This window comes from Eumetopias jubatus, unplaced genomic scaffold (assembly GCF_037043125.1).
Source record: "Eumetopias jubatus isolate StellerSeaLion01/CBP00866 unplaced genomic scaffold, mEumJub1_p1.0 scaffold_1, whole genome shotgun sequence".
Lineage (NCBI taxonomy): Eukaryota > Metazoa > Chordata > Mammalia > Carnivora > Otariidae > Eumetopias > Eumetopias jubatus.
Genome location: NW_028274807.1, coordinates 85,875,564 through 85,899,687, shown reverse-complemented (window position 1 = coordinate 85,899,687; position 24,124 = coordinate 85,875,564). Strand labels below are relative to the sequence as shown.

The following is a 24,124-nucleotide window of genomic DNA, read 5'->3' as shown; positions in this document are numbered from 1 at the left end:
ACAGTACTGGAGCGGGTCAAAAGGTTTTACACACACACACACACACACACACACACAGTACTGGAGCGGGTCAAAAGGTTTTCCTTTATTGGCGCTGCTGCGGCAAGCAGAACTCCCTTTTGTGTGGCAGCCCTAACCCCACCTCATCCCCGTTCAACCCACCTCATTTTTAGATCTCCCCCACTAAAGTGGAAGCTAGCTATGCCTAAACTAAGCAGAGCTTTGGAGACTTTGATGGGAGAAGAGACGGGAAGCCGACACTCGGGGAGAACGGAAAACCGTTCGGGTAGCATTCCCCAGCCACAACAAGCCCAGCCTTCTGCCCTTAAGAAAAATGGCTGTCGGCGTAGCTCCACTTCCGGCCACGGAGCCAAACAAAATCGGGGCCGAGAAGAAACCGGAAGTGGCCGCCCTTTTGGCACTCCTCCCACCTCCTCTCTTTTTCCCAGCCTCTCCCGGGAGGATGAGGAGGCCTGGGGGCTGAGGCTGGTCTGCGGTTGCCGGGTGACAAGTTGGAGCCGGGACAGTGTGAGTGCTCGCTGCCTCGGCCGCCGGCCCGTTCACTTCGCTCAGGGTGACCTTCGTGCGGCCAGGGACAGGGGGCGGGGAGTCGTGCGCCGGAGCTCTGTGACGAGGCGCCGCCGCGGGTCTGCGGGAAAGGAGCTAGCGAGCGGATTTGCGAGCGGGGCCCTCGGCCGGGTCGAGCCCGCGGAGCCCGCGAGGCCGGAGCCTGGAGCCCGGGGCCTGGGGAGCCGGGGCTGGCGCTCGCGGGTCGGTGGTGAGGTCCGGTCCCTAGCTCTGCGGGCGGGGCTCCAGCGCCGGGTGTGGAAGGCCTTTCCCCAAGGTAGGTGTTCACACCCGGTTGACCCGGGTCGTTGCCCTCACCCCGCTTTTCCCACGCAGCTCCTTCACTAAGTCATTTCCTGACCCTCTGGAAGGCTCGGCCTTTTTTTGTGGCCACTCTGCTCCATTCCACACGCATACATACCAGGAGTAGACTGGCGCGTAATCGTTTTTGTTTGGTGTCTTTTTCATGAGAAGTTGCCAGAAAAGAAAATTTGTTATAACTTCCATTCTTTGAAGTTCTTGGTACTTTGGCTGGAACGTTAATGCTCGCTTTAATCCTTGCCTGCTTATTTGTTGTGATGAGAACAAATTTTTTTTTAAACGTCGGAATTACATTATCATATTGGAATTTTGTTTCCTCACTCTGGTTATCCACCTCCACCCCCTAGAGCTCCAGGTTGAGAAACTTGTTTGCGAACTTGCTTTATCTCACTAACCCTGTCCATAAGAGTCACGTGCAGTCAGTTTTCCACAATTAGTTTCATCTTCACCAAAGGGAAATAAGGTAGAAATTGCAACCAAGATTTTGGCCAATAGAGTTAGTTATTTTAATGGACTGTCACTGAAAAGTAGTCTTTAATTGCTTGTCTAAAACATTTCTAAAAAATTATCCAAAAGTATTTTAACAGTTTATTTCACTGGGGAGTTAATGTGGTAGGGTGGTGTCATTAATCTGCATGTCTCTATCATATAGTTTAACTTGTGCTTTTCTTTTTTCTTTTTAAAGATTGATTTATTTTAGAGCGAGACACAGGGAGAGAGTGGGGGAGGGGGAAAAGGCCGGGAGAGAATCTTAAGCAGAAAGCAAACCCGCCCCCCCACCCAGCATGGAGGTTGACGTGGGGCTGGATCTCAGGACCCTGAGATCACAACCTGAGTGGAAACGAAGAGTTGGATGCCCACCCAGGCACCCCTGATTTGTACTTTTCTAACTTTAATTTTCTTCCCCCAGTAACATAATGGCAGAAACTGCTTCTCCACTGAAGCACTTTGTGCTGGCCAAGAGGGCAATTACTGCAATCTTTGACCAGTTACTGGAGTTTGTTACTGAAGGATCCCATTTTGTTGAAGGTTAGTTTCTCTAAGTTTTTAAAATAATATGGTTGAAAGTATATGCAGGTACTTTATCCTTTTACCCTTAGTTACTGAACACCTATACGAGGCATTGCTCTGTATTCTTGGAGAGATGCCCTAACAAATAAAACCCTTTTCTGCCCTCCAAAGGAAGAAGATTAAGTGGTATTGATAACCTAAGATATAAGTGGTTGTATGTATGATACCACTAAGCCCTTTATTATATTAATAATGCATTTAATCCTCATATCAACGCTGGGACAGATTTTAATTGCAATTATTATATTTTATTATTTTTTAAAGATTTTATTTATTTATTTGTCAGAGAGAGAGAGGGCACAAACAGGGGGAACTGCAGGCAGAGGGAGAAGCAGGCTCCCTGCTGAGCAGGGAGCCCAATGTGGGACTCTGTCCCAGGACCCTGGGATCATGACCTGAGCCACGGGCAGACGTTTAACCGACTGAGCCACCCAGGCGCCCCTAATTGCAATTTTAAGAGATGAAGAAACCAAGGCACAGAAAATTTAAGCAACTTGCCCAAGATCACCTAGCTAGTAAATGCCCAGACTAAAAATCAGGCAGCCCACATTTAAGCCATATACTTATCTCTTCCCCAACTCGGCTGTCAGCCTAGATCTCAGACATATCTTTTCAGATGAGGCTGGAATGTGGTGGGGGAAAAGGTCAAAGAAGTTTTCTTAAAGTGAGTGTAACTGTTCAAACAAGGTTGGTGAGGAATGTCTTACTGGGGAATAGTGCTTTGGAGGCAACTGTTGAAATCTTTTCTGGTTCTTAAGATTACTTTTTTTTTTTTTTTTGACAAGGGTACAATGAAAAGCGAGGGATTCTATATACTTCACTGACATTGGGGAAACATTTGGTAGGTTGGTAGAGTCAAACTTTTTTGAGGATAGCCCCTGTAATTTTTAATCGTTTTGATATTTTGGGGGCGGGATTCTTAGGACCTGTTGCAACAAGGCATTCACCTTTTATCAGATATTCAGATACTGTAGCATTTTTACTTTTCAAAATGGCCATGTTAATACAGAGCAAAGCCAAAATAGGCAAAATGTGTGCAGATCTTACGTATTCCCTTGTATAATTAACCCAGTATTCATTTTTGTCACTTTTTCTAACACCATTTCAATTTTGTAGCAACATACAGGAATCCAGAACTTGATCAAATAGCTACTGAGGATGATCTGATAGAAATACAGGGTTATAGAAACAAGCTTTCCATCATTGGTGAGGTGCTGTCCCGGAGACATATGAAAGTGGCATTTTTTGGCAGGTAATCCTTTATTGTTTCTCTCAAGGGTAGTTTCCAGAAATCAGCTTTTCTAAGTCATATCTCCAACTTTGTTTCTGATATTTCAGCAAGTGATATTCCTCCCCCTTTGCCCCACAAAGAGTTTCTCCCTTTGCTAAATGCTAAAGCTATTAGCATGAGAAAGCATTTGTTCATTTTAGCTCTTGGTATAAAATGAAACTTTCTAAAGGTCAGTCGTATTTTTACTTTTTAAGGATGCCAATGTCTAAGAATTAGCTTCTTAGCCAGTCCAAAGAATAGAAATACAGATAAATGATATGCATAACTTTTTTTTTTTAAGATTTTATTTATTTGACAGAGACACAGCAAGAGAGGGAACACAAGCAGGGGGAGTGGGTGAGGGAGAAGCAGGCCTCCTGCCGAGCAGGGAGCCCGATGCGGGGCTCGATCCCAGGACCCTGGGACCATGACCCGAGCTGAAGGCAGACGCCTAACGACTGAGCCACCCAGGCGCCCCATGATATGCATAACTTTTGACTTTCTAAAGTTTCTCTTTATTATCAAGTGTGCCTTCCAAAAGGATTCTCAGCTTCACGCTTCCCAGAGGGAGAATAGGAAACGCCATTTGTTAACATAACTATCTGGAGTGAGAGCCATCTCTGACACAGCTCATGTTCATTTAAGAATCATTTGTTAAGGGCGCCTGGGTGGCTCAGTCGTTAAACGTCTGCCTTCGGCTCGGGTCATGATCCCAGGGTCCTGGGATCGAGCCTCGCATCGGGCTCCCTGCTCAGCAGGAAGCCTGCTTCTCCCTCTCCCACTCCCCCTGCTTGTGTTCCTGCTCTCTCTGTGTCTCTCTGCCAAATAAATAAATAAAATCTTTAAAAAAAATAAAGAATCATTTGTTAACTTCCTGTGTACTGTGCACTCTGTTAAGCACTAGGGATGCAAAGACAGATGAGTAGGCCCATATAATGTGCTGAGTATCAACAGAAACATTTACTCACTAACTTCTAAGCCTATCTTAGGGCTTTTTTAGCACTTGTGATTTCCTATACTTAGAATTCCCTTTGCCTTGTTTTATCTATGTCTGGTTCTTTCTCACTCTTCAGATCTCATCCTAAATGTTACAACCTCAGAAGCCTTCCCTGACCGTTCTAAAGTATTCCTTCTCATTTATTCTCTTCTAAAGTGCCCTGTTTATGCCCTTTAAACCTTTTCCACAAAGCTGTGCTGGGTTTTTGTGTGTGTTTTTTTGTGTTTGTTTGTTTGTTTTTGTCTGCTTCTCCTGCTTGACCTTACTCTCAGGGCCTTACAGAGTGTAGTATGAGGTACTACATAAATAGGCCCTAACTCAGATTAGGGTGGGGTGGGAATGGGAAGGAAGAGGCCTCCTGGTGAGGTGATGACTTGTCTATTTGAGAAGGAGAAACAGGTAATAGCTTTGGATGTGAAAAAGATCCAGCCCACATTTAAGGAGATGGGGACTTTAGACCACAGCTTGTGATGGGAAGAATTTGGGGTTGTGATTTCAGATTGTCACAAGAAGCAAGAAAGATAAAGGCAAGGATAGCTATATGGGAAAGGTGGGATTTGTGTTCTTCTGTTTTTCTGATATGTACATTCCTAATATCTGTGTAGATCAGGTTGGCAACTTTTTTGTAAAATATGCAATCTGATGAAATTTCTACAAAGTTTGAATTCTAAAAAGGTTGGCCTTAGACCCAATGAAAGAATAAAGATTTTACTGTTATGTTTTATTTTCATGATTTTATATATTCTTCAGGACAAGCAGTGGGAAGAGCTCTGTTATCAATGCAATGTTGTGGGATAAAGTCCTCCCTAGTGGGATTGGCCATACAACCAATTGCTTCCTGAGTGTTGAAGGAACTGATGGAGATAAAGCCTATCTTATGACAGAAGGATCAGATGAAAAAAAGAGTGTGAAGGTATAATATTTGACTATTAGCAACAAAATGTACCTGAAATAATGTCCTTGTTCTTTAAAAAAAAAAAAAAGATGTCTACATTGCTGGAGATAGAAGAACTGTTAATGTTTCTATTTGTAGCTTTAAAGCCATCACTAATATTTTGAATTCTCTAAAATTTTTTTGCCTCAGAGCTAAATCATTAGAAGAATATATCTTACAGCATACCTTGTTAGAAGAATAAAACTTGTCCTTAAAATAAATTAGTTAAGAGTTTATTATATTTTAAAATAATGTTCCCAGTGAAAACAACATTATTGAAGTGTGTTGTTGCTGTTTAATCTCAAATCTAATTTCATCTTTTGAAAGAAAACTTTGTTTAAAAATTGGGCTCTGGAATGTTTTTGATGCATATCTGTGCCTTTTGAAACTTTTATCTTTGGAGCGTTTATGAGCACATTCATGAATAAATGTATAATAGTTCTATCAGATAAGGGCCAATGGCAGTTCCCTACCCTTCATAAATTTCTTAAGGAACCCAGTGCCACTAGGTTCCTTTAGCCAAAAGAAGGGAAAAAAGTGTTTCTCAGTATCATCACTTTCTCTTAAGTCTTCCCTCCCCCCCACTTTCTCTTAAGATCTCTCCCACAAATGCAGTAGTTTAATGTTTAAAATCCATGCCATACTAGTGTTTGCAAAACTGAGTTGAATTCACTGGTCTAGTTAATTGTTCTGTGAGTTTGCTGTTTGATTTAGCTCAGGTAACTCAATCTGTGTAATACCCTCCAGATTAGCTACGAGGAATAAAGGAGGTGATGTTTAAGAAAATATTTTCAAACTTTTAACCCATACAAATGAAGGAATCACTTATTTCTTAATCAGGATTTTTACCAAATCAGAATTCAAACTGGCTTTATATCCTTAAAGTAAAATATATATATTTTCAAGTAATCGTCTCCTTTTTCTTGGTCTTTGCTCTCTACTTCCAATCCACTTCCTTCATGCTCTCTTGCTCCTCTCCCCTACTCCAAAATTTAAATTTGTTTACCTCAAGTGTGGCCTGCTTTAAGGTACAGACTTTGAGTCTTGTGCTGTAGTAGTTTACTTAGTAAAAGAAATGCAATATTAACAGCTAATAAGCTTACTAAGTACCAGGCAGTATTCTGAGTACCTGCAGTAACTCAAACTTCACCACAACTCTGTTAGGTGCTTTTATTATCTTAATTTTATAGACCAGGCATCAAGATTTTAGTACAAGTTTATAATTCTATCAAAAAGTTTATGAAAGCAAGCAAAAATAAAACCTAGCTAACATTGTCACTATGGAGATTCACCTCAACCCTGATCAGGACTATTGTGCCAATTTGAAAATAGATGTTTCCCTTTAAAAATGGATACCCCTACAGTTCATTTGTATGTGTGCTGGTGTCCTTTCTTTGAATATTAACTTTATATTAAGCCCTTTGTATCTATTGTATATTTAACACATACATGAACGGTATTAAAGTAACACATTAATAAATTAGCATATGTCAGAAATCATCTTGAGAAATAGAAATATTTTAGTGAATTCAGATGGAAAGAGAAGGCATAGTCATTGATGTCAAGCAGGCTTATGTGAGTAAATAACTGCTGAGAAAAATCCTTTATTAAAAGAATATGTCTTGAGAGCTTCTCTTGTATTGTTTTAGTCTTATTACTCTGGTGTTTTTAAACCTATCTTAATAATGTTTCTTCTATTTTCACCCCTTACTACTGAGCAGTACATTTTAGAAGAGACAGAAAATACAAATGGGCAAAAAGAAACTCCAAAACTCACATGCTTCCTAAAGCCAGTGGAAACTTCCCTGTGGTATAGAGTTAAATATGTGTTTGTATTTTGTAAACAAAATGGTTTCATCTGTGCTATTTTGACTTGCCTTTTTTCTCTTAATATATTGTAAATTTGTTTTCGTACATATAATATCAATTTCAGGTGTTACATAGGATTCCATTGCCAGAATTCACCTATTGGGCATTTAGAGTGTTACCAGCTCTGCTTATTTTTGCAGAGTGGATGAGTAGACTTTTAAGGATATCTCCCCCATCCCCTTGGTAATTCTAAAACTCAGTTTCTCAAGATTGCTGAGATGGTTTTATTTCAGATTAAAGTTCTGTTTTTGTATATGTTTTGCAAAAATAAATATACCAAATCATAGTGTTTCTAATTTTTGTTGAGTTTTATTACAAGCAGAGTTTTGTTTTTTCTTTCCCTTCCACTTCAGACAGTTAATCAGCTGGCCCATGCCCTTCATATGGACAAAGACTTGAAAGCTGGCTGTCTTGTACATGTATTTTGGCCAAAGGCAAAATGTGCTCTCTTGAGAGATGACCTGGTTTTAGTGGACAGGTAAAATTACATATGAACTGCATTTTCTCCTTGTAAAAGTTTATTTAATAGAATAGTATTGCTTGCACTGTGAATTGTGTAAGACTGATGAATCACAGACCTGTATCTCTGAAACAATACATTATATGTTAATAAAAAAATAAAAAAAAATAGCATTGCTTGCTTTAGCATATAATACATAAAAATTTAAATGTTTAGTTTTTGCTTTATTCTCATTTGTTAGATTGTTAAGGAGCAGATAAGGTGTTGGTTTATGTTTTTTACTGGTTACATAAAGTGCCAGTTTCTTAGTCTAATTCTATTAGAAGAAATTTCAAGGATAGCCACTTTTTTTCCCTAGATTGTAGTTGGGTAAGTAGCTGGGCCTTAGAGATTATCTAATTCTAGATAACTAGGTAGGTAACTCTGATTAGGTAAATTTTTTTAACTAGTAATACTTTTTTTTTTTTTTTTTAAAGAATTGAGAGAACAAACCCATGCAGTGGGGGGGGGGGGGCGGTGGCAGAGAGAGCATCTCAAGCACACTTGGCACTGAGTTTGGAGTCTGATACGTGGCTTGGTCTCCCCACCCTGAGATCTCAACCTGAGTTGAAACCAAGAGTCCAACGCTTGACTGACTGAGCCATCCAGGCACCCTAGTAATAAATTTATGCTTGAGACCCGTTTCCCAAAATAACTTACTAGAGAGTTTACATAGCTTTTCATTGTTCAAGAATTAATTGAATACTTCTGGAATTTTGTTTTGACTCTTCTGATGAGTCTTCATTTATTATGTGTTCTTTGACTACATTGGTGCTAAGTAAAATGATAATGCACATCTGCTAAGCAATGTCCTTAACTAAAAAAGGTAGTTAAATGATTTTTCAAAATTTTGGTATGCTCTTTTGTTTTCTTCGGTTAAAATTTCAGTGTTGTATGGAAACCATCTTGGTTTTGGTGATGGGCTTTTAATTTTGCTTTATTTCATGGCCAGACTATGTCCATGACCCCAGCCTCTCATCTTGCCACATTGTCACATGGTACATCAAGCCAGTGTGTAGATAGTTGCACTATAATTTTTATAGTATAGATAGTATATTAAACTTAGGTCTTAGCAGAGGGTGTTTTATTTATGCTAATGAGCACGTAAATATTTTCTGAGCTGTACTGGACACAGCTGCTTGCACCTTTGATTTTGGTTACATATTAGCCTCTTTGTTTTTTGGTTTTGTTTTATTAGTACTTTTCATCCATCCAAAGCATAAGGATTTAAAAGATTAAAATATTGACCATGTTACTTACTTTGTCAAAAATCACAAGGTTATTTATTTTATTTTATTTTTTTTAAGATTTTTATTTAGTTATTTGACAGAGAAAGACACAGCAAGAGAGGGAACACAAGCAGGGGGAGTGGGAAGAGAAGCAGGCTTCCTGCCGAGCAGGGAGCCTGATGCGGGGCTCGATCCCAGGACCCTGGGATTATGACCTGAGCCAAAGGCAGACGCTTAATGACTGAGCCACCAGACGCCCCTATTTGTTTTTATTTTAAAGATTTTATTTATTAGAGCACAAGCCGGGGGGGGGGGGGCGGAGGGCCGGAGGGAGAGGGAAAAGCAGGCTTCCCACTGAGCAGGGATCTGATGACATGGGGCTTCATCCCAGGACCCTGGGATCATGACCTGAGCTGAAGGCAGACCTTAACTGACTGAGCCACACAGGCGCCCAAGTTTATTTCTTTTTAGTAAATAAACTTTTTTTTTTTTTTAAGCATTTGTTACATTGTCAATTGGATAGGCTCTGGGATTTGTCAGCAGAATAAATATTGAAGTTTATAAAACAGACTCAGCTTGCCACAAGTGCTCTCTTATAGGTAAAAAAGTAAATCTCTTAGGCTTTGTGCTGAAAACTGGTAGAAATCCTGTCCTTTAGACTTCAATTTATAAAAGTTTAAAAAAATGTCTTTCTATAATCAAATTTTCTTTTTAAAAAATATTATAAAATACAGTATTATCTTGCTCCCATTAGTCCAGGTACAGATGTCACTACAGAGCTGGATAGCTGGATTGATAAGTTCTGCTTAGATGCTGATGTCTTCGTTTTGGTTGCAAACTCTGAATCAACACTAATGAACACGGTAGGATTTAATCACATTACTATGTTTGAGTGGTAGGAAATGAGATAGTGTCTATTCTGAAAAGTGAGGGAAATCCAAATCATGGATCAGAAAGAATCAAGGGTGAAAAAAGGAGTTTGTATTTCCATGGGACCAGAAAAGCTGATGCTGGTTTTCTTGAGTGTTTCCATTGGGAATCTAGGGTTTGATGGCTCTAGCTTCTAGTGAATCTTTAAGTTCAAGGTGTGATACGTGTGTGGTGTTGACATTGATTGTGGTTATTTGCCAGTTTCAGAAGGAATGGGCACCAGAATTGTTAGGGTGATGATTTAAGTCTTTTGAATAAAGTTTAATACTCCCACCTCACACCCTCATCCCAGTCCTCACATCGGGCAGGCAAGGCTTTTCATACTTCTAGTCACCCTTTCCCAGCTTTACGTGTATACACTTCAGGTTCCAGCTTACCTGTGTACGTTCTACGCCGCTGTCAAACCTCATAGATAAGATTATTTATCCAGGATGTCTAGAGCCAGACTCATCCCAGATAAACTCCAGAGTTTATAGATATCTAATGTCCAAAACTGTGGTATGATTTTTTAAAACTGTTATTCCTCAAAAGCATATTAGTGGCCAAACACCATTATACCTAGATGTTACCAGCAAAGACCTCTGTTTTGCCACTGTTACTTGTTTTTGTATAACCTGATCTATATCACGTGGACCAGGCTGCTGTGACAACATGGACGGTTGTTTATAATCCAGTGATATGAGAAACTGATAAATGTTTAAAATCTTTGTTAGAACAACCTCATTATTTGGATATTGATAAACAAGTTTTGATGTACATTCTGACTTCTATGTCTTTGTTTATGCTATTCTTTGCCCATATTTCTTCCCCCACTCCCAGCTTATTTTTCAGAAAGCCATTATCAGTACTTTTAAGCACATCTTTACCACCATTCCCTTCTTTATGGAATTTTTCCTAATTCCAACTAGATATGGTGTCTCTTTGCTTTGAATAAGCATAGCATGTGTTTATAGCATTTAAGGCACATAACCTTTCTTTCTCTATTGCTTATTATGATGTACATAGGTCTTACATTGTTATTAATTTACTTAGTCTAAATCTTTGGAAAGATTTGAGGTAGCTTTTTGAAAATATGGACTATAATATCCAGCAATATCTGTTGTGTTCTGCACAATAGTAGAGACATAAATATTTGTTAAATTGAATTCAGAAAAGACTCATGGCAGGAGCAGGAAAATCTTCACTTTTGCCTTCTTATAATTTAATTTTCTCATCTTTGAGAAGTGTAATCTTCAGTGCTTTGGGATCCTTTATCAATCAGTATTAATCACTGTTGTCTAAATGGTTCAGACTTTTAGATTAGAGCTTCAACTATAAATGTAAATATAAAATAGCTGTTAAAAGTGAACATACTCTGGGGTATTTGATGTTTTTTAGGAAAAACAGTTTTTTCACAAAGTAAATGAGCGACTTTCCAAGCCTAATATTTTCATTTTGAATAATCGTTGGGATGCCTCTGCATCAGAGCCAGAATATATGGAAGACGTAAGTTATTTTTTCTTTTAAGTTGTGAAATATAGTCATGTACATTGTTATCTGAGAAAACAGTATACCTTATAGAAGAGAACATTCTAAGTAGCTGTTCTATTACTTGAGAAAAGGCTTATGTGATAGAGACCAGAATATTAAGCTACTTTGGAGGAAAATTGTTATAGAAGTACTATATAATCATTTTAGATATTGAAACTCTGTTTTGTTAATAGTTTTTTATTGAAGTATAACATAACAGAAAAGTGTGCAGATCCTAAGTGTCCAGCTCAGTGAATTTTACAAATTGAACACACCTGTGTCAGGATCCAGCTCAAGAAGCAGAATATTCCCAGCACCCTCTTCCAATCTCTGTCCTCCCTCACAAGAATGAGCACTTACCATGACTTCTAACACCTTTGATTAATTGTTTTGGTTGTTCAACTTTATGTAGTGGAATCATACAGTATCTACTTCTGTGTCACGTTTCTTTTTCTCAGCATTACATTTGTGATATGCATCCATACTCTCGTGCAGAGCTGAAGTGCATTGTCATTACTGTATAATATTTCAGCCTTTGAATAACTACATTTGATTTATTCATTCTGCTAGTGATGGGCATTTGGGTAAATTTCCTATATTTAGCTGTTAGTAGTGCTGCTGTACATATTCTTACATATGTCTCTTTGATGCACATAGTATATATTTCTGTTGGGTATATCCAGTGGTTCTCAACCTGAGGGGTTGGGCAGTTTTGATCTCCAGGGAATATTTGGCCATGTCTGAAGATATTTTTGGTAGTCACAGCTCTGGAGTATGCTACTGGCATCTGTTGGGTAGAGGCTAAGAGCTGTTAAAAGTCTCAGAACAGCCCTCCCAACCAAAGATTTATCTGACTCAAAATGTCAGTACTGCAGAGATCAGTAATCTGTGAGTATATATCTAGGAGTAGGATTGCTGGATTATAGGTAGAGAATATGCTGTTTCAGTAAACACAGCCCAAGAGTTTTCTAAAGTGCTTGTACCAGTTTATACTCCCAAGCAGATTAAGAGTTCCAAGTGATTTATATATCCTTACCAACACTTGGATTTTGGTTGTTTTAAATTTTAGTCATGCTGGTGGTTTTAGAAACTTTTTTTTTTTTAAGATTTTATTTATTTGTCAGAGAGAGAGGGAGAGCGAGAGCAAACACAAGCAGAGGGAGTGACAGGCAGAGGGAGAAGCAGGCTCCTGCTGAGCAGGGAGCCCGATGTGGGACTTGATCCCAAGGATTCTGGGAACATGATCTGAGCCGAAGGCAGAAGCTTAACCATCTGAGCCACCCAGGCGTCCCTAGCAATTTCTTTTTAAAAAGAATAGAGTAGGGCACCTGGGTGCCTCAGTCGGTTAAGTGTATGCCTTCGGCTCAGGTCATGATCCCAGGGTCCTGGGATCGAGCCCCGCATCGGGCTCCATGCTCCGTGGGAAGCCTGCTTCTCCCTCTCCCATTCCCCCTGCTTGTATTCCCTCTCTCGCTGTCTCTCTCTCTCTCTCTGTCAAATAAATAAATAAATAAATCTTTTAAAAAAAAATTGAGAAGAATAGAGTATCTGGAATTTGGTCTGTGATCTATAAAAAATATTTAATTTGCCTGATAATTTCTTTTTCTGATTTTGATCATAGATTGTGTTTCTTTACAAAAAAAAATCAAAATTTACACTGTCCTATCACTGTTTACATGTTATTTGCATTCATTCTTCCCCCCATCCCCAAAATTGGAATTTTGTTTAATATGAAGTTTTATATCCTGAAGTCTTAAGATAGAGATCTGTTATCGTAGCCACAATCCTAGAGGCTAGTACTAAACCCTAACTAGTTTCACCCTTCGTCCTATTTTTTTTTTAATTTTTATATTTTTAAAGTTTGAAGTAATCTCTACACCCTACATGGGGCTCAAACTCACAACCCCAAGATTGAGTCATATACTGTACTGACTGAGCCAGCCAGGTGCCCCTCTTAGTTCTGATTTTAATACCTAAGTGTTAATCTTAAACCTAACATTGCAACCCTAATCCCTAGCTAATGCATTCTCCCCAACTTTAATTCTCAGTGCTTTAAGAAAAATAGACTATTTATGTTCTGATTTCACAATAAAAATAGCTTCATTGTAGCAAATTAATTGTAGCACTTATTTTCTGATATCAAAGATATTAATAGCTTCATTGTAAGAAAATTTGGAAAATAAGCATAAGAAATAAAAATGCCACCTGGTTTGTGGTTGTTGCCTGCATGCCACCTGTTAATTTTCACAGATACATATACACATTTTTTTTTGTAGTATAGTCATGTATGTCAATAACACAGAAATAAGAACCTTTTCCAAAGGCAGTAAGTACTAATATTTGTCTACAATATGTTGGAAAATGGCTGCAGAGTATGTGGTGGCCCATCAGAATTTTAAATGGTCAAAGAAGGATCATTACTTTAAGAGAAAGTATTCTATTTATTAGAATTTTTGGATTTGTTAAGTAATATGGGAGCTATTACTTATTATAATATCACTATAAATGGAGTTTAGTATAGGCCGATGGCTGTCAGTTACATTTGTTTAATTACTAGAATTATTTCAGTACCCTGTTTTCTCTAGGTACGCAGACAGCACATGGAAAGATGTCTACATTTCTTGGTGGAGGAGCTTAAAGTTGTGGATCCTTTAGAGGCACAGAATCGTATTTTCTTTGTTTCTGCAAAGGAAGTTCTTAGTGCTAGAAAGCACAAAGCACAGGGGATGCCAGAAGGTGGTATGTATTATTATAGATTGTCTTTTGAAATACAAGTATAGTTATAGAAATAACATGCTGGAAATCTTACCTTGCTGTATTCTAGGTTTTAAACTCTTCATGTAAATATTATAGGTGGGGCACTTGCTGAAGGATTCCAGGCAAGATTACAGGAGTTTCAGAATTTTGAACAAATCTTCGAGGTAGGAATTTTGTGAATGTATTCACTAATAGAAAACCCTAACACTGGTTGGAGAATGATCATAATCTTCTGTTTTCACTATTTATCTTTGTCAAATAACCTTTGCTTGCTGTTATTTAGTATAGTTACTGCTACAGCAAGTGAAGCAAGTTTGAAGAAAGGAAGTCCCTGCAAAATGGATGATCCGTAAGAATTGAGAATTAAAGATTGTAATTTCTTATTTTTTCTTATGTAGTTGTATTTAAATGGGAAACTTTTTCTGATATTGCATGTGTTGTGCAATGAGTGAAATTCTCTTTATTCAGTAATTTGAGGCAATATTAAATGTAATTGCTGTTGGAATGGGTAATGGAGCAAAGTGAAGATTATCTTTTTTTTGTACCATACTGTTGATAGATAAAGAATATAGTTAATGTCATTTGACAGAAGTTTATTACATTTTAAACTGTTGTCACCTGTTTATTCTCCACATTTTAGGTCAAATGTCCTAAATGAAAGAATACAAAAATAATTATGATATAGGGTATCCTATAGTTTAGGAATCTGGTAGGAACTACTGGCGCACATGAATAGCTAATGTATTTGCAGCATTGGGAAGGAAGGACACTTCCTTGTATTTTGGTGTAGGCATTTTATTCAGAGACATTAAAACATCCTACATTTGAGTGAAGAGTTCTTTAGATGTTAATTTCCAAACTTATTTAGCCCTATTTAATCTAGCTCTACTTAGATTTATATCCCCTTTTCACCCATGAATGAACACGAAAACTTCAGAACTTAAAAAAACTTCTTTCTGTAATTATTCTTCCTTTAAGTCGTAACAGCTTTAATAGTAAGGACATGAATGTTGAATGTACTTGGCAGAATTTTTTGAATTAAATATTTGCTATCTCCCATCTTTAATTTGGTGAGTTGGAGATAGACTATTATGTAGATGAAAACAAAGTATTTAAAGAAGGAAAGCCCACTAGTGGCTATCTTGGTAAGATCTCTCTAAAGTCAGAGGCCCCTGGGATATTAGCATATGTTGTCCCAAGCTAAACCATAGATTACATGACGTCCCAGTCACTCAGAGATCATTGTTTATATTCTTTCCTTTTTGCTTTCACAAGATTCAGTGCTCTCCTTACTCTTTCTCAATTATTTCATCCATGGGGAAAATATTGGGGAGAGGATGTATTGTTCTGTCTCCCTTTGTCTTATTTATTGACCTTTTCTTTCTTTCCTTCTTTCTTTGTGTGTTAGATATTTGCCATTGATTTCTCCTACCAAATCATATTGTTCTCTTAATGCATTTATAACCTCTTTCATATTGGTTCCTGCTACCCAGACAGAATATCTCCTTGAAGAAGTGGGAATGAGAAGAGCAAAAGCTGTGCTGTAGAGCACTGGTTCCTAAACCTTGACTGATCATAAGAATCACATGAGGTGCTTTAGAGAACTGCAGACTCCTGAATTATCCCAGAGACCGATCGAGTGGGGCTGGGATGGACCTAGGAATCCGCATATATTCAAAGCTCCCCAAGTGATGGCAATAATCAGGCAGACCTAGGAATTACCGTTTTTTAATGTTTTTAGAAGAAACTTGGCAGTTTTTTATTGTAATAGTTCATTTGGGAATCTAAAAATTATGTATGGAAAAAACTATGTGCAAGAGCTTTTACATAAAGTGGAGAATGTCGACCTTAGAGTTTGAAATATTTGTTCAGTTAAAAGTATGATAGATTTAATATGAGAATCAGCTAGAAATTATTCGAACTTACCTAAAGAAATAATCAGATGGGCGAAAAGTCTTGTCTTGGTAGCCAAAGCATTTTTTGATGATTACATTGACAACTCTTCAACTTTTTTTCCAGAGTAAAATGTGTTACTTCTTAAATCAATTTTGGTAATTTAAGATTTCATATAAATTGGGATATTTTAAGAATTTATAATTAAGTAGGATAAAATTGTTCTGTATTCTTTCTCATTTCTATATAGACATACGTACATATTTGTGAACACGTGTATATATGCTAACCTTAATTGGATTTGCCAGTGATTTAGTTACTCTGCTTTATCCTCCAAAGACCTAGTTCCAGCCTTTGGTTTATTTTTCCATTCATAAATAGCATTTTTTGGTTTTTATTCATTAAATTCTATGTTAATCTTTAAACATAGTTTCTTCTGCCTTTTTTATACCTCTTTTTAAGTGGAATTGTCTTTTGCTTTTTATTCTTTAGGAAAGAATTTAAGTCTGTGAATTTGTGATGTAACTTTGGACATATACTGTAGGTTTTGGTATCCAGTTTAGTTTTCATTATCTTTAATAGTTTTTAATTGTAGTTGTTGGCATTTTCTATTCAATACAGGAGTTGTTAAGAATCCGATGTTTTTGGGGCACCTGGGTGGCTCAGCTGGCTAAGCGGCTGCCTTTGGCTCAGGTCATGATCCCAGGGTGCTGGAATCGAGCCCCGCGTCGGGCTCCCTGCTCAGCAAGAACCTGCTTCTCCCTCTCCCTCTGCCTGCCTCTCTGCCTACTTGTGCTCTCTCTCTCTCTGTCAAATAAATAAAAAAATCTTAAAAAGTAAAAAAAGTAAAAAAAATCAGATGTTTTGATTCTTTTCATCCAACTTTTGGTTATTTATTTCTTGGTTTCTTTGCATTGTGATCACAGAATGTGTCCTTATATACATTTTCTCTTTGTTTTTAGAATTCACTTTTTTTTTGGAGTCTTAGAAAATAATTTTTATGAAAAGAAAGTACCAAGTTTATCATTTTTAGCGGTCTGATCTTTGCCATAGACTTTTTGGGTTTCATTTGGTTCTTATGAGCAAAACACTACAGGAACATTTGGAGTACCAAGTTTAAATAATGCTTGAAAATTAAATCTGTTAAAATCAATCAAGAAAATCAGTATTAATTCTGTCAATATGTTTCTCACTGTTTTAAACCTGTGTTTGAACAAGTGTGTATTCTAAAGATAATTTAGAAATCTAAATATCTTTGCTCAAATATTTGGCCATTAACTGTTCTTAATTTGATTATAAGATGGAAAACAGGTACAAAATAATTCTACTCTAAAATGTCAGTGAATTTGTTGTAAAGGACATTCTGGGACAACTGGTGAAATTTGAAAATGGACTGTGTGTTAGGTTAATAGTACTGCCCCAGTGAATGCAGTAATTGTTTCTTGGTTGTATAGGAAAATGATCCCATTCCTAGGGACACGTTAATATATTTAGTAGTAAAGTTGCGGTGGCTGCAAAGAACTATCAAATTGTTCAGCAGGAAAAAATATCTATAAAAGTATATGTGTATCTCTCTATATAGATATATCTGTATGGAGAGGGAAAAGGAAAGGAAAACAAATTAGAAAGGTATATCGTATATTAGTATTTTTTCTTGCACTGCCCTGTCAATTTAAAATCTTTAAAAATACTAAGTTGAGAGTGATGAATAGCATGTTATTGGATGTTTGGGGTCTGTTAAGAGGATTTGACAATGTCATTTTATGTCTTAATTATACATAAATATTAATATCTACAAATCTATAATTAACAGCTGACTTCTTTAGATATTATTAGAAAGTTAGAAAACTGTCTTCACTGAGATGTGATTATTGTTCTGGCTCTAAATCCTTAATAAGTTTTAAGATAGTCTATAGGATAATCGGACAAGATGGCATTTAAAATGGTTTGGTGTAGTTTTTTAACCTTCTCCTTGGAAAATTAGAGTTCCTGATAAAGTAAGTCTGGAAACTGCTGCTCACTATGTATGTTCTCTGTGGGGATTCATAAGCATATTAGTGTAGTGAGGGTTCTGAGAAAAAATTCAATTTAAAAAAACCTGTATTTAAATTAACATTTCCCACAACTCAGAATAGAGTTATTTCTTTTGCAGGTTGACTTGGTATTTTTGTGATCAGTGGGAACATCAGTGTGGGATACTTCCTAAGTAGAAGAAGATTGCTTATTCTCTTTATATTTATTCATGACATGATTGTATATTTTTAAATAAGGAATGACTTTTATATTGCCTAATAACTTTTGAAAATATTTTCTTTCTGGTCTAGCTCTAATACTGTGCTGTTATCTATAAATTTTGGGTCTTCATTGCTGATACCTAGATCTGCTTCATCGAGGAACATAGAATTTCTTTTAACCTTTTTTTCTTTTAAATTTTCATGGTTTTATTATCATTTTTATGGAGGTTAATTTGTCAGTTTATGAGATATAGTTAAAGAAAATCAAAGCTTTTGTTTTGGTTGTTAAAAATAAGCAGCTTATACTTTTAGGGCGCCTGGGTGGCTCAGTTGGTTAAGCGACTGCCTTCGGCTCAGGTCATGATCCTGGAGTCCCGGGATCGAGTCCCACATCGGGCTCCCTACTCAGCAGGGAGTCTGCTTCTCCCTCTGACCCTCTTCCCTCTCGTGCTCTCTGTCTTTCATTCTCTCTCAAATAAATAAATAAAATCTTTAAAAAAATGATTTAAAAAAATAAGCAGCTTATACTTTTAACTGTTTAATATTGTGTAGTTATCGGTTGTTTTTCTGTAGGCACAAATAGAACGGGGAATACAGTAACTTCCTACAACTAATCTCTTCAGGATTAGTGATGTTGAGTGATGTATAAATAAGTTTAACCATGAACAAAGTTAGGCTATACAGTGAAAGAAAGTAATGGGCTGGAGTTAAGGCTTTATAAATTGTTAAATAAATGAATTACCCTCATGTGTCCTATAGCTAAGGAAGTGAATCTGTTTTATTTTTCATACCTCAAAGTACTGAAGAGGACAGCTAAAATGTCAAAAGAAATTTTAAAAGTTTTTTCTGTCTTATAGTGAATTGAATAGGTAATCATTTTAGAGATGTGAAGGCTCTAGGTTATAAATAGTATATTGAATGAATGTAACGTACTAATGATTTTATAACAAATACTATAGTATTAAGTGAATACTTTAAAGCTTGAAAGCCATTTATTGTGGCAAAGGATAGTTACCACAATTTATACTGGTTACAGTAAAAAAGAGGTTCAAGAAGATAAATTCATGGAAATCATGGAGAGTTGGGGTATATCCCTAATTTTTAAAAATTCATCACGGGGCGCCTGGGTGGCTGAGATGGTTAAGCATCTGCCTTCGGCTCAGGTCATGATCCCGGGGTCCTGGGATCGAGCCCCACATCGGGCTCCTGGCTCAGTGGGGAGCCTGCTGCTTCTCCTGCCTCTGCCTCTCTCCCTGCTCATGCTCTCTCTCTGTATCCCTGTGTCTCAAATGAATAAATAAAATCTTTAAAAAAAATAATAAAAATTAATCACAGTGAATAGATGTGGCTTCCTACCAAACACCTATTGTAGTTATTGCTGCTTTGACCCAGACAAGCATTTCTTGATCGAAGACCAGATGGCCCTCTTTTAGATGTTATGTCAGTGCAGAATTTAACTTTCTATGAAGTAAGAATGAAAGGACAGTTTTAACGTAATAATTTTGTGAGCTTTCAATGATGAATTCACAGTAAATATTTTAAATAACAAGTAGTATGCACATGTATTGAAATTGAAACAAATTTTATAGTATAAATGTATCCATTACTATATGTGATGCATTCTAATATATTCTATTTAAAAAAAAAAACAAAACGTTGTGAAACCTGATTTGTATAGCTGTGAATGGTTTATGAGCTATAATTAGCTTGAAGGTGAAACAAATGAGATAGGGCATCATTCGAACTGTATGCACGCTATAGATAGCAAGGACGATTGCAGGATTATCTTTGAAATAGCTGTAGATATTTTTCTAAACAAAATATCCTATGGGTTGTTGCTAAGAGTATTTTTCAAGTTGTTCAGATATTAATGACTTTATGTGAATCCTGTCAACTAATTTCTTAAATTGTGGAATTCTAATTCATAAGTCAGTTAACTTTATTAGGTATTGTAAGCATGAGAAAAATCAAGACAGACTAAGAGTAGATTAAAGGCAATCCCGATAAAATTGGTAATTTTAATGGAGAAAGCTTTAACATTGACAATAGTACCCTGCTTATTCATTCATTTATTTTTAAAAATATAGTCAAAAAACCATTGCACATTACTGTGTAAAATTACACAAAGATATGAACTTGCTGTTAATGCCCTTTTTACTTTTGATTTCTTGTAGGTTTTTTAACCTTTGTTATTTTAAGTTCTGTTTATCGTGCATTTATTTTCTGCTCTTATTTATGTTTTGGTTATCATTACAAACAGCAAGTTTTTGTGTTTAAATTCCTGAAAATCTTGGGATGGAATTACAGTAATGTGTTATGGCTTGGGCCCTCGCAGGAGTGTATCTCGCAGTCAGCAGTGAAAACAAAGTTTGAACAGCACACTATCAGAGCTAAACAGATACTAGATACTGTGAAAAACATAATGGATTCAGTAAACGTGGCAGCAGCAGAGAAAAGGTATGAATTCATTTTATTGCAAAATAAAAATGTCAGTTCGTGTCAGTATAAATTCCTTAGACTAAGGTCTTAAATTGTTATATTTTAAATACGCACTAAAGTCAACAACCTGCTTGCATGTTTTTAAATGAATATTTGAAATTATAAATATTCTGCAACCTTAAATACATCATTTACATTTCCCGGAACTCAGTATTCTCATGAGCTATGATTTTAACATGCTTCATAGTTTTAAAATATCTTTAAAGCAGTGGAAGGACTATCTCTTCAAGTGGAATTTTTTGAAGTCCATAAAGGAGGTGGCCCTCTTTTTTGTTACATTCAACCTATGACCCATTTTTCATATATTTACACATTGATACCTTGAAATCTCTTTTGATGCCAGTTGTGGGTTTTTATCAACTGGTAAGCAAACAAGGTGATACTACCTGCCAGCCAGAAAGTCAATTTGGTAAAGCACTACCCTATATGTCATTGTACTGCGCTGTTACTCCATTTATTACCTTATAAAGATGAAAGTAAATACATGAAATTGCTAACATTGAATAAAAGGGTAGTCTCACACACTTGGTGCACTTAAAGTTGTGGATATTATTAGATGTGACACACGTAATGATGTTAAGCCTTAATTGAACTATTAGTGGGCTTAAGCCAATCAAGGGAAAGATACAAAGCATGAGAGATTGAGGACATTAAATTGGGAATTTTAAATGCATTTGCTCTTACAGGGAACAAATACATCTAAATCTATTGCCTAATTTTGACACTTTTGCTGGAATGCATCATGTATAAAATTAGAGAATTTGTAATATGTAAAACAGATCAATCTGATCTCAGGCCCTGTGCACTGTTTCTGTATGAGATTGTGTTGTCATTTATACCTCTTCCAGCTCAGTTGCTTTATCATAGTAGTCGAAGTGAGTAATTTGGTCCACTGGTTGACCTTAATATTACTGATTTGAAAAATACAGGACATTGAACTAAACATAGCACAAAGAAGATGTGACTTGATGGTTTGTATAATCATGTCTTGGGAACTCTCTTAGCTAAAGATAATTTAAAAGAATCTCAGGTCTTTGTTTTCCTGTATCCTGTAGTGGTTGACAAATTTTCTGTAAAAGCTAGATGGTAAATACTTTAGGTTCTGTGGGTTGTACTTTCTCTTTTGCAACTACTCTGTTTTAGGGCAAAGACAGCCAGCCATAGAGATGATAGGCGTATGAATGGTCATGGAAACTAACAAAAAATAACAGCTGGCTGGATTTGGCTTTCAGGATGCCATTTGCTGACCCCTGTTTATTAAATGAAGTCAATATTTTATTGTGACTGTTCGTATCTGTGTTTGGAGAATCCTTATTCTTTGTGGGATTCAAATGCCACATGCGCAGAGAGACAAAGTTTATATAGTCATCTAGGACATATTTTATAAATGAAATATTATTTGAATCCTTTTAGATGTTGAAATACAAGATTCATTTTCCCCCTGCGTATCATGCTAATAGCTGGTTCATTACATAAGTGAATGCCCTAGCTTAATTGCTTTGGGACTTTAATGTATCCTGAGAATTAATTACTCTGCATACTACAATAGGGTTTATTCAATGGAAGAGAGGGAAGATCAAATTGATAGACTGGACTTTATCCGAAACCAGATGAACCTTTTAACACTGGATGTTAAGAAAAAAATCAGGGCTGTTACAGAAGAGGTGGCAAACAAGGTGGGTTGGTGACTTTATGATTAAAATCTCTGGGAATGGAGAGACTGGCTCAGTAGAGCATGCCACTCTTGATCTTGGGGTTGTAAGTTCAAGCCCTATATTGGGTGTAGGATTACTTAAAAATAAAATCTTTAAATAAATTAAATTTCTGGAAATGAAAATATTTTTGATAATCCTAAAAATGTTATCCCTGTTACCCTCAAGGCACATTTTGTTAAGTTTTTTACAATTTGGTTGAGTAGGTGATAATCATGTTTAATTTTTTTAACTTCATATTTTTAGGTTTCTTGTGCAATGACAGATGAAATTTGTCGACTGTCTGTTTTGGTTGATGAATTTTGTTCTGAGTTTCATCCTACTCCAAGTGTATTGAAAGTATATAAAAATGTAAGTTAAATTGTTAAAGAGAGTGACTCAGTTTTTCTCACCTTATTCTACATTTTTATTTAGTGGATTAGCCATTTTAGTGTCTTCATGGCAATCAATACATGATTGAACTCTTATATCTCCTGTGCACTCTTGTAATAAATGTAAACTATCTTGTATATAAAGTACACAACAACGTTATCCTCTTAGAATAAGATCATTTACCATAATTTTTAAGCTTTCGTAAAATTTGTACATGTTCTAGAGAAAAAATAATGGGCCCATGTACCATGTTAACAGGAGTTAAATAAGCACATTGAAGATGGTATGGGAAGAAATTTGGCTGATCGGTGCACCAATGAAGTCAATGCTTCAATGCTTCAGTCCCAGCAGGAGATTATTGGTAATGTTTATGTCTACAAGTTCATGTGTGGTGGTTTTATTTATTTCATTGGGAAAGGATTTATTTTCCTTTAGGTGTTTTATAAAATGTATAACATTATTTACTGTTGTTTCTTAAATATCATAATTTTGTTTTGTCTAGAAAATTTGAAGCCATTACTTCCAACTGGTATACAAAATAAACTTCATACACTGATTCCTTGCAAGAAATTTGATCTCAGCTATGACCTAAATTGCCACAAGTTATGTTCAGATTTTCAAGAGGATATTGTATTTCGTTTTTCCCTGGGCTGGTCTTCCCTTGTGCATCGTTTCTTGGGCCCAGTGAATGCTCAGAGGGTGCTACTAGGATTATCAGAACCCATCTTCCAGGTATCTTTTTTTTTTTTTTTGAGTAAGCTTTTTATTTTGTTATTGCTCCTACTACACAATTATGTATCTTTGATTCTACCAGTTGAGGTTCTTTTTTATTTTGCTTATGTGATTTCTCTAATAGACCTAGTTGTGTCCAATTTGCATATTTATAAGCTAATATCTATCACATAGAACCATTTCTGAATTAGGTATACAATGCAAAGGGAAAGGCAGTTCCAGCGTTTTCATTCAGTACTGTTGGAGGTTGCTGTACATTCATTTTGAAATGGTTTTTTTTCCTTAAAAGTTTTTGTTTTCAAATAGAATTGAAGTTTTGACTTCAACTAAATTAGAGTAAATGCAAACATTTAGAAAAAACTTGAATTTATCAATTCAGTACTTTTTCAGAAAATCTATGGAGTTGTAAAAACATCACCACAATCCAGTTTTAGAACCTGTCACCCCAGGGCACCTGGGTGGCTCAGTCGTTAAGCGTCTGCCTTCGGCTCAGGTCATGATCCCAGGGTCCTCGGATCTAGTCCCACATCGGGCTCCCTGCTTGGTGGGAAGTCTGTTTCTCCCACTCCCCCTACTTGCATTCCCTCTCTCGCTGTCTCTCTCTCTCTCTCTGTCGAAAAAGAAAAATAAAATCTTAAAAAAAAAAAAGAACCTGTCACCCCAAAGTGGTACCTACCCTTGTGCCCATTTGCAGGTAATCATCATTCCCACCTCCAGTCCTATTGCTGC

At 36.7% G+C, this 24,124-nt stretch overlaps 1 protein-coding gene across 3 annotated transcripts in view; it reads left to right on the top strand.

The window, feature by feature from the left end:
• Window positions 1–418: 418 nt before the first annotated feature.
• The window catches only part of MFN1 (mitofusin 1), a 32,313-nt gene continuing 8,607 nt past the window's right edge, over window positions 419–24,124 (top strand). Inside the window, exons 1-14 of one of the 3 annotated variants that reach the window (XM_028100978.2) lie at window positions 419–528; window positions 1,799–1,917; window positions 3,076–3,211; window positions 4,977–5,139; window positions 7,383–7,507; window positions 9,512–9,620; window positions 11,065–11,172; window positions 13,782–13,935; window positions 14,050–14,117; window positions 20,416–20,537; window positions 22,129–22,255; window positions 22,538–22,642; window positions 22,922–23,024; window positions 23,166–23,395. In XM_028100978.2, the coding sequence (XP_027956779.1) occupies window positions 1,806–1,917; window positions 3,076–3,211; window positions 4,977–5,139; window positions 7,383–7,507; window positions 9,512–9,620; window positions 11,065–11,172; window positions 13,782–13,935; window positions 14,050–14,117; window positions 20,416–20,537; window positions 22,129–22,255; window positions 22,538–22,642; window positions 22,922–23,024; window positions 23,166–23,395 (1,662 nt within the window). In that variant the 5' untranslated portion in view covers window positions 419–528; window positions 1,799–1,805. Of the gene's footprint in view, window positions 845–1,798; window positions 1,918–3,075; window positions 3,212–4,976; window positions 5,140–7,382; window positions 7,508–9,511; window positions 9,621–11,064; window positions 11,173–13,781; window positions 13,936–14,049; window positions 14,118–20,415; window positions 20,538–22,128; window positions 22,256–22,537; window positions 22,643–22,921; window positions 23,025–23,165; window positions 23,396–24,124 lie in introns of those variants that run through there. The other 2 variants (XM_028100979.2, XM_028100980.2) reach the window with 2 other exon arrangements.